We start from the raw sequence: 11604 nt of genomic DNA on the forward strand, positions 1-11604 counted from the left end.
TTTTCCCTGTGTGGAAGTCATTTCTGTAGATTTCTGTATTATTGGGCAGACACATTCTCTTTCTACAGCTCATTTGATTGGATAAAGATTGGTTATGACACTGAATGTCATATTTTTCTGGTCTAGAAGACAGAAAACTCATATTTTGATATAATTTCAGCTTGATCTTCTTCTCTATCCAGATACAAAACAATATCCAGCATTTGTTGGACACAAACCAGGCAGAAACAACACACAGCGACATAAACTGGATATTCAGCTGATTGTGATCATGAATCGGACTCTGTATATCGCTGCCAGGTGAGTCTGCTATTTCAACACAACCGAAGATTGTCCAGATTGTTGGCATGGTAACCAGACATCCTTCACCAGCATATGGACATGAAATAACACATGTTGTGTGAGTCGAAGAGTTCATGTGCTGTAAATTGAGTCCGTTTAAAGGGGACATATGACACGGCTAAAAGGAATATGATCGTCTGTTAAAGCTGAACATGATTTAAGGTTCAATAACGCTGTATTTTCCACATCTCCTCTTTGCTCCGCCTCTCTGAAACACACAGATTTATTACAAAGCTCATGGCTGTGATTGGCCAGTTCACCAGTGTGTAGTGATTGGTGGAAAACTGCAAGCGTGTGAGGGAAATGTAACGCCTCTGACCATATATGGAACATCAGGTTTCTCTTCAATAGTACAGACAGATACGCCCACTTAACTTGTGTTTACATGTGGGCGGTCTTAGTCAAATCATACCACGAGCTGATGTAGATTTGTGTGGGTGTGGCTACAAGAGGTGTTTCAGGCAGGTCTGGGTGAGCATTCGCTTTAAGATAGAACGCATCTTTTGTTCACACACTTTCATTTGATTATGTCGAAAGGGACAGACTTGATGAAATATGATGACAGTATGTTTTACTCTGATTAATTCCTCAAGCAGATGGTTTTTGTGATTTTTGCCTAAAGATGAAATCCAGTGATTAAAATAATGAGCAGAACAGATACACACACACACACACACACACACACACACACACACGAGTGTTTATGAGGCGTCAGATGTTGTCATGTTGTGTATTCGGTATGAATGTTAGAGCTCAGTGATGTTGTCTGGAGGTATCGCCCCTCACACCACCCCTCATGTACCACATTATTCACATTCCACAGACACACACTGCAGCGCACCATAGCAACACAGCCCCCCCACAAACACACTTATACAATATCCCATAATGAAAGCTTCTGCGGATGTCAGAACACACAAATGAAACAGAAAAAAACTCATGAGAAAGTTCAGGACCAGTGTTGGTGGATTACAGAATGTGTGTGTGCGTGGGGGGGGCGTGTACAATAGGATCAGATCATGTATGATGTTGTTATGAAAGGTGGAGCTCCGTGACCGGGGGGGGGGTGGTTGTTTGGACTGTGATGTTGCTTCATTTGTGTAGATTGACAGGTCTGACACGCATGCTAATGAGATATTTTCTGTGAGAGTGTTTGACAAAAGGCCACCAGATGGACAGCGCTGGCCCGTGATGGACCCGCATGAGAAACACATTCCACAGCACAAAGACCCTCTGTTGAGTCTCGCTGTACCTCACAAACACACACACACACACACACATGCAGGTTCATTCAGTGACAACTGATTCACACGCAGGATCATCAAACTGTAAATCAGCACTGAGATGTGAAGTAAAAACAGTGAGGATGAGGATGAGGATGTGTTCTTTAATGTGTGACTGGGTGAGATGTGTGTGTGTCACACTAAATGCAAGTGTAGTGGTGTGTGTGAATATGTTTATGAGGAATATGTACCATTATAGATCTGACAATCCTGAACATTTCACTTACCTGACTATGAAAAATCATGCACTAATAAAACAAATGCTTTACATACTTGAAGAGAGACCTCACATGGATATTTAAACAACCAAATGTTGATATCTGTTCTGTTAGCATATTAAAAACGATTGGTAAAACATTAATATCTTCATGGTAAGGTTGACATTTATACGACCAGTCCAGACCCCCAAAAAAGAACATGACCGCAGTCCAGCAGGGGCGGAGTGAGGGGCAGCAATCCAACTAAATGTGAAACTAACCTGAGTCACTGTTGAGATCTCTGAGAGAGATGCAAGATGACCGGTTTGTTTTAAGACGCAGGACATTTCTCCGTTTAATCTTGTTGTGTAAAAGAAACGCCGGAGCTGTGAGTGTTTGATGTTAAATCTGATCCATGAGAAAGACACTGAAATGTTCATCTCTTCACAGGGATCACATTTACACCGTGGACATCGAGACGACTAACACAGACACAGAGATCTTTTTCAGCAAGGTGAGTCTTCCTCATGTTTCTGTCCTTCATGTTAATTACCTGGCAGCGGCTGTGTGACCTCACTAATCACATGATCCTATCAGGAGTCGCTGCCATGCGTCATCTGAGCAGAATAAAGAGAAACACCACGAGCCCGAGAGAGATTTGTGTGTGCGATCGATGAAGGGCTGAATGACATCGTCTCTTGTTGTGTTTTTATTCATGCGGTGGTCAGACAGTACAGGACCACACATCACACTTGTAACACTGTACCTCAACATAAATATCACTGTCCACCTCATCCCGTCCACAGAAACTGACCTGGAAATCCAGACAGGCCGACGTGGACACCTGTAGAATGAAAGGCAAACACAAGGTACAGTGAATACACACACACACACACACACACAGTGAATACACACACACACACACACACACAGTGAATACACACACACACACGCGCACACACACACACACGGTGATCAGGCACATAGTGAACAGACAAAATCAGTGAATATCCCCAACACACACACACACAGTGAATACACACACACCTACACGCGCGCACACACACACACGGTGATCAGGCACACAGTGAACAAACACAATCAGTGACTATCCCCAACACACACACACACAGTGAATACACACACACACACGCGTGCACACACACACACGCACACGGTGATCACACACACGCACACACACTGTGACGCACACACACACACACGGTGATCACGCACACACACACACACGCACACAGTGATCACGCACACACACAGTGATCACGCACACACACACACACGGTGATCACGCACACTGTGACGCACGCACACACACACACACACAAACGGTGATCAAGCACACGGTGACGCACACACACACACGGTGATCACGCACTCGGTGACACACACACACACACGCACACACACACACACGCACACAGTGATCACGCACACACACAGTGATCACGCACACACACACACACGGTGATCACGCACACTGTGACGCACGCACACACACACACACAAACGGTGATCACGCACACGGTGACGCACACACACACGGTGATCACGCACTCGGTGACGCACACACACACGGTGATCATGCACACGGTGACGCACACACACACACACACACACACGGTGATCACGCACTCGGTGACGCACACACACACGGTGATCATGCACACGGTGACACACACAGACACACACACAGTGATCACGCACACGATGACGCACACACACACACACGGTGATCACGCACTCGGTTATGCACACACACACGGTGATCATGCACACGGTGCCGCACACACACACACACACACACACAGTGATCACGCACACGGTGATCACGCACGCACACACACACACACACACACACACGGTGATCACGCACGCACACACACACACACACACACACACGGTGATCACGCACGCACACACACACACACACACAGTGATCACGCATACGGTGACGCACACACACACGGTGATCAAGCATACACACACACACACACACGTGATCACGCACACAGTGAAAACACACAATCAGTGAATATCCCTAACACACACACACAGTTAACACACACAAACAGTGAACGCACACACATTAATACTCATGTTTTGAAATGGTCTGATGTTTCTCTTCTTGTGTTTTGTTCAGGATGAATGCCACAATTTCATCAAAGTTCTTCTCCAGCAGACCGATGAATCTCTGTTTGTGTGTGGAACAAACGCTTTCAATCCGTCCTGTCGAACCTACAAGGTATTGTAACGCTTTGACCCGGATAGCTCTCACAAAGTAAATTCAAGAAAGAGGTTAGAGGCGTAAAGGCTGTATCACATACATTTAATGGCAGGTAACACAAGCAACGCAATCCTCTCCCACATGAGAGATTACTCTTTCCCAGCGTCACAAAATAAAACGAACAAAACAAAAGTATAGAAAGATGGTAGAGCACGCTTACTCAACTCAACAACGTCATCACGCATAGCGCGCGTCAGGAATGACGTGATCAGTCTCTTTAAGGGGCACACCGCACAATAATGTGATGCAAGTAAATACACAGTTTTGTTCATTACAGTATCAGTCTTTCGTGTTTCGTACAGGTTTCTCCCTGCGGGTCTCGTGCGCTCCACGCTGTCCTGTCCAGCTTGGCAGTAATTCTGTTTCCCATCTCCCCAGTGTGACAGTTGTGAAAAAGTATCTGTTTCAGGGCCAAAGTCATCGCACATTAATCATCATCAGTAAGAGCTGAGGCCCATCTGTGGCCGGCCCTCCCTCACACTCACGCACACGCACGCACGCACGCACACACACACACACACACACACTAACAACACAGCAAATGCACACAGACACACTCACTCGCACACACACACACACACACACACACACACTAACAACACAGCAAATGCACACAGACACACTCACTCGCACACACACACACACACACCAAAATGCGGCATCTCAATTTCTTACACGTACAAAAAAGTATGAGCATATTAGCCTGGTTCTGTCAACCTTGCACTGGTTACCTATAAAGCATCGCATTCACTTTAAAATCTTGCTTATTACTATAAAGCCTTGCATGGTTTAACTTGAGAGACTCTTACGTATCAGGCGTCAGGTCAGTTGGTATACCTAGAATTTCAAAATCAAGTGCAGGCGGCAGATCCTTTTCCTATCTAGCGCCTAAACTTTGGAACAGTCTTCCCTGCACTGTCCGGGAGGCAGACACACTCTGTCAGTTTAAATCTAGACTAAAGACGCATCTTTTTAATCTTGCATACAGTACAATATCATAATATATATATTACGAAGGTTTAGGCTGCACTAGGGCTGTGCCAGTTTTAGCTGAATCAAATCCAAATAAGTGACGACATGGCAACCACTCGCGCGAACATTCTGTCTCAACAATGTGTCCCAAACCGCGTAGTACTGAAATGTGCGCGTCTTTTAATATCTACTTCTGGTCGCCTGGTGGAAGTATGTTTTTCCTGAATACGATGGTAACTACATCGAGTGCAAACCCCTGCAGCGTTGGAAACTTCGGGATTTCAATTCTAAGGTGATTTCAGATCACCGCGACTTTCGGAAGATTTGCGTGGCTTTCAACCGATCGACTGAGGGTTGGAGGAGAGTTGGTAACTACACACACACAAGCGACGCGCTGTTATTGTACAGGATAGTTCGGGTCTTCCTTGGGTCAATTAAGCAAAACAATTTTTTACTTTATATTACCCGAGACCCGAAGACACTAATAATATACCCGACCCGTGTCTGAAGCTCCCGTGAATCTTTTAGACCCGAACCCGCTTGGGTCTCGGGCCGGACCTCGGGTTTTCGGATCTAAGTGGACCCGTGAAGACCTCTAAGGCAGACACACTCTGTCAGTGTAAATCTAGTCTAAAGACGCATCTTTTTACTCTTGCACACAGTACAATATCATAATATATATATTTCAAAGATCTAGGCTGCACTAGTTAGATCAACCGGAACCAGGGACACTTCCAATATCAACTGATGCATTTGTTGCATCAAAGAGTGCAGAACAGTCCTCTACTCTCAGCCAGTCTTGTCTCATTGTTCCAAGGTTACCGGAGCGGGCAGGACGCAGTCCAAGGCTACCGGAGCGGGCAGGGTGCAATCCATACCCAGACCTGACAAATGCTGGACGTGGCGACTCTACAAAACTTCAGTCGCTATTAGATTATTAATGATAATTTTAAATCTAACTTTTTTTATTTTGCCTTGTTGTGCAGCACTGTCGAGCTTGTGCAGAGCTGCAGTTTTTGCCAGAGAGGAACTGGAATCCCCTGGTTAGGCCTGGTTTCCCTCTGAGGTTTATTCTCCTCCAGTGGAGTTTTGGGTTCCTCGCCACCGTTTGCAGACTGTTCTGCACTGTTTGCCTGGCTGGGGGGGCTGCTAGAATTTTATAGTTTTATTTAATTAAGACTGCTTATATGGATGTATAGTCTGTCTGATATTTGACCTGTGTTTTGACTTGCATAGCCGTATATTTTTTGCTTATATTATACCATGTTTTCTTGTACAGCTGCTTTGAAACGATGAAAATTGTCAAAAGCGCTATAAAAAAAGCTGACTTGACTTGAAACACTTGTGTTCTGTCCCGTGTGATGGTTTGGATGACATCAGTCAGTTTTAATCACTATGTTCAGTATTTCTACTGTATATCCTAATATCTGACAACAAAAACACATGTTGAGATGATTCGTGCATTGAATGAGAAGTCTGTCACAGCTGTGCATGTGAATATTTCTGCTGTCTGGGAATCTTTTCCTCCTATGGAGCAGCAGAAATAACAGCGTGAGGAAAGCTGTGACCTCACGTGACCTTCAACACCAGTCGACATTACTGTCTCACATTCCCTTTCCCTCTTCTTTCAACTTAGTTCCTCAGAAATGTCCATTTAACAACAGCAGAATTTCTGTATCTGGCCACTTCTATTGGATGAATGAGAGATGGAAATGGTAAATAAAATGACCCATTTAGATGCCAAGAACGGGTTAGAGAAGCAGTTTTAGTCCTGGCACGCTGTTTTATTTCTCACGATCTCTCGGGAGCACTTGAAGATTCTCCAGACGCTCGTCCTTCATTAGTGTGTAATTGCAGTAGGTGTTGAGCGCTGCTGTGTGGGCGGGTTGACCTTTGACCTCTCTTTCCATTCCCACAGATGGACAGCTTGGATGCCATCGGCGAGGAAATCAGTGGCATGGCCCGCTGCCCATATGATGCCAAACATGCCAACGTTGCCCTGTTTGCTGGTAAGCAGAAACAACTCAAGATGCTCAGGGATCTGCTTGTGTGTTCAGTGTGTGTGCGTGTGTGTGCGTGTGTGTGCGTGTGTTCGTGTGTGTGTTTGTGTGGTCAAACGGTCACAGTCGTGGCCTAATGGTCAGAGACTGGGACTTGTAACCCAAACGTTGGCGGTTCGAGCCTCAGTACCATCAGGGAATGTAGGTGGGGGAAGTGAATGATCAACGTCAATACCATGGCTCAGGTGAGACCCTCCAGCAAGGCACCAATCCCCCACATTGTGTGTGTTCACGGTGTGTGTGTGGGATACTCACTGATCTGGGTGTGCGGTCATTGTGCGTGCGTGCGTGTTTGTGTGGTCATTGTGTGTGTGTGTGTGTGTTTGTGTTAAGTGTGATGGGCAGGAATCAGAGGGACTCCCTGACGCTCAGGGGCTTCTGTACAGCAGTGGCTCAGTTTGGGTGTTTGTCAGGCGCTGGTGCGGCCGCTCTGGAAACACATGAGTGTATTGTGGCACAGGCAGAAAAAGAGAGTCTGGGAGTCTCCCCTAAAACACAGCTCAAAAATAACCAAGATGGAAAGAGCAGATGAGTCATGAGTAGAGAACATTCCAGTGAGAGGCCGAATGAAGTCCATCTGACTGAAAGTGTGATCACTCTCATGAATGTGTGTGTGATGTTGTGATTGTTGTCTTGTTCTTTAGATGGGAAGTTATATTCAGCCACAGTCACAGATTTTCTGGCCATTGACGCTGTGATCTATCGCAGTCTGGGAGACAGTCCCACACTCAGAACCGTCAAACACGACTCCAAATGGCTGAAAGGTGAGAAGAACTTCATTCTCAAGACATGACCCGCCGTCACCTGGTGTGTTCGGCCACAGATATCCTTTTCATCTGATCAGAAAACAACATAGAAATGTTCAAACGGTTTGAATTGAGTCAGTGGTCATCCCATCCTATGTTGTGTTTTGTTGACATTTAGAGCCATACTTTGTTCAGGCCGTGCAATACGAAGGGTTCATCTATTTCTTCTTTCGGGAAATCGCCATGGAATACAACAGCATGGGAAAGGTATGAACGCATCTCCACAGACAGGATGTGACATCACAAGTCAACAGGAAATGGGTGTATGAAATATCTGAGATGTTCTTAAGAAGGCTCCAGACTGTTGGTCAGGATGCAGGTTCTAAAAACAACTGAAATCATTCAGCAGACATTGTTTGGTATCTTAACTACAGACTATAAATAACATCAGGTTTGTAATTCTCTTCCTCGGTGGAAAACAGATCCTGACTATAAAGGCTCATTGTTCTCTGTTCAAAGTCAAAAGTCCCACCTTCATTTTCTTTGAAGCACAGTGTTTGACTCGCTGAGCCATAATTACTGTCATCAGATAACTCTGACAGGAACACGTATGATCTCTGAATATGAGTAAACATTTGAACAACATCCATACAATAGACGTTTGTGTTGATGAGCAGGTGGTTTTCCCGCGTGTGGCACGTGTGTGTAAGAACGACCGCGGCGGATCTCAGCGTGTGTTGGAGAAGCAGTGGACGTCTTTCTTAAAGACACGACTCAATTGCTCCATCCCCGGAGATTCGCATTTCTACTTCAGCATCTTGCAGGCTGTCACTGACGTCATCCACGTCAACGGACGCGACGTCGTCATGGCGACCTTCTCCACACCATATAACAGGTACCGCCGGCCGATGACTTGATGTAAATGACAATCTGTGCTCACAGGCGAGATAGAGACGGCCTCATCTACAATATAAGAGCAACATTCCAGTAAGGAGACACGAGAGAACAGTCACACAATGAGGCATTTGATTCTGCGCTTCTGACCCACTGCTTTTCTCAGATTTACAGTTAACGGATTCACAATTCCCATCTTGTGTCTGTGAAACTGTCAGAATCCAATGATTCACAGTTCTGTTATGAGCGCTCTCCATCATAAACTGTGTGTTTCAGTATCCCGGGCTCAGCCGTCTGCGCTTACGACATGAACGAGATCGCCACGGCCTTCACCGGACGCTTTAAAGAGCAGAAATCACCCGACTCCACCTGGACTCCAGTTCCTGAGGAGAATGTGCCCAGACAGAGGTATCATCACATTCACTTTATAACACCTTCTGACCTCAGTATTCCATCAAACACACACTTATGACCTCAGGACACTCCGCCCATTATCATTCACTCACCCTTAAGTTCTTACAATCCTGTCTACGTTTCATTGTTCTGTTAAACACAAAGAAAGATATTTGGAAGAAAGTTATCAGCTGACAGTTCTGGGACATCAAGTATTGTGTCATTATTTTTGTTCTGTTGAACACAATAGAAGATATTTTGAGGAACGTAAACAGTTCTGGATCACCTTTGACTACCATTTGATTTCTTTGTACTACGGAAGTGGATGATGTCCCAGAACTGTCAGCTGCTAAAATTCTTCCAAACATCTTTCTTTGTGTTTAACAGAACAATGAAACGTAGACCGGTTTAGAACAACTTGAGGGTGAGGAATTCGTGACAGGATTTTCATTTTTGGGTCAGATCATCTGTACCACAGAACTAATGTGCACTTGTAGATGTGAGAATCTGAATCTATAATCCATGTCAAAGATCTTCTTCCATACGGCCTTGTCTTGTGTGTGTTTTTCTGTTGTTGTGTGTGTTCTTCTGTTGTTGTGTGTGTTATTCTTTGTGGGTTGATCAGATTTAAAGTGTATTTCAATTCTAACCAGTTTCTGACATTCAGATGAAGTCGTTGTCGGTGGTCTCTGAGAAATCCTCTTGTGAATGTTTGTATGTGTGTGCGTTCAGGCCTGGCGTGTGTGCGTCTGGAGAAAAGTTCAAAGTGTCCAATGAGTTTCCTGATGAAACGCTGAACTTTATCAAGATTCACCCGCTGATGGACGAGGCCGTGCCCTCCATCGCCAACCGACCCTGGTTTCTGAAAACGATGGTTCGGTGAGTTTTCACGTCAGGTCAAAGGTCGCTTTTACACACAATTATCATGTGAATGAGATTATGAATCCCGGCCTGTCCTCATAACTGTTTTTCATATTCATCGATGAATCAAACCATTTGTAATTTATGCCAATGAAATTCAGAGATTCGCAAGCGTGTCATTTACTCAGACAAACACTTCAGCAGCATCAGGAACATTCAGGACTCTGGATATCATGAAGAATATATGTGTGTTTTCTCTTCATAACTTTCATGTGTTGTGTAAATTTGTGTAATAGTGAATTATTGAAAACAGGTGTGTGCGTGTGTTATAGTCCACAGACTCCAGAGATTTAAATAGATGAAATGAACGGGTTTAATTCATTTGCGTTTCCATTACTATGTTGGCAGTTTTAATAAGCCTGAAAATGTATTTGCATAGTGATTTGAAAACGATTCATCCAGTGGATTAACACTGAGAGAATGAAATGCATCAGAGTTCTGTAGTGAGAACATTATAACTCTCCGTGTGTCTGTTTCTCCGTCTCGTATCTTCAGATATCGTCTCACTCGTATCGCAGTGGATAACGCCGCCGGTCCTCACCGTAACCACACAGTTGTTTTTCTGGGTTCTGAGCGAGGAATCATTCTGAAGTTTTTGGCAAAGATGCGGAGCGGCTTTCTCAACGACAGCCTGTTTCTGGAGGAGCTGAACGTCTACAACCCTGACAAGTGTGTGTTCTGTTCCGAATGGTTCATCCGGTTTCAGTCCTTCACGTGCGGTCCATAATTAAAGAGAACGCTGTGGAAATTCATCTGCCATTGGTTTGGACCACGAGGCCTTGACCAAACAAACAGTGAATGATGAAAGAGAAGCAGAAATCTCACATTACACACAGAGAGCGCTCTCATTAGACATGTTACACGTCATTTGATGATGTCCTGCACACCTGTATTTTTTACATGTTTATTATATGCCACAAAACTGCATATAATACAGCACGATATTCATATTATATGTCAGTCTTTCACATGTTAGTTACATAATTCAGTCTTAATTTCCCCATTAAAGGGAAAACGAGCAATGAATAAAGAGAAATAAAGAATACAGAAATGAATATATAAAAGAAACTAAAATAACAAAACAAGATTCAATTGAAAAATTAAATGAAGAAATAGTCATCTAAATGAAAGATTAATTATTGTAATATTAACAACATTACAGGGCATACACATCTTAGTCTCAGTTCTTAAGCACACGACGTCCGGTGTGAATATATGGAGAGTTTGGTTCCTAAATGAGTTCCTAAACTTGCTTTTTAGAATTTTTCAAAAATCTTGATTTTTATTATTCATTCCAATTATCGGACTGCAGTTGGTTTGTTTTTATTTAAGCCAGAGTAACTCTACAAATACAGCTACTAACACAATAAAAACATTGTATCTCATCGGATTGTTTTTGCTCCCATCCTAAAGAAATGAAATGTTTAGTTTATGTTACAGCCATTGATTTCAGTTATGACTGGACGTGTAGAGTGAGAAGGAACTGTGTGTTGT

General features: G+C 44.1%; 1 protein-coding gene across 2 annotated transcripts in view; it reads left to right on the forward strand.

Moving 5' to 3' along the window:
- Window positions 1-11604, forward strand: part of sema6a (sema domain, transmembrane domain (TM), and cytoplasmic domain, (semaphorin) 6A) — a 41188-nt gene that overhangs the window by 17130 nt on the left and 12454 nt on the right. For both annotated transcript variants that reach the window (XM_079466975.1, XM_079466974.1), the window contains exons 3-13: window positions 183-300; window positions 2273-2336; window positions 2629-2691; window positions 3981-4082; window positions 7015-7105; window positions 7801-7920; window positions 8081-8169; window positions 8580-8797; window positions 9073-9204; window positions 9922-10068; window positions 10606-10779. In XM_079466975.1, coding sequence (XP_079323101.1) covers window positions 183-300; window positions 2273-2336; window positions 2629-2691; window positions 3981-4082; window positions 7015-7105; window positions 7801-7920; window positions 8081-8169; window positions 8580-8797; window positions 9073-9204; window positions 9922-10068; window positions 10606-10779 — 1318 coding nt within the window. The remainder of the gene's footprint in view (window positions 1-182; window positions 301-2272; window positions 2337-2628; window positions 2692-3980; window positions 4083-7014; window positions 7106-7800; window positions 7921-8080; window positions 8170-8579; window positions 8798-9072; window positions 9205-9921; window positions 10069-10605; window positions 10780-11604) is intronic.

This window comes from Barbatula barbatula (genome assembly GCF_947034865.1).
Source record: "Barbatula barbatula genome assembly, chromosome: 11".
NCBI lineage: Eukaryota > Metazoa > Chordata > Actinopteri > Cypriniformes > Nemacheilidae > Barbatula > Barbatula barbatula.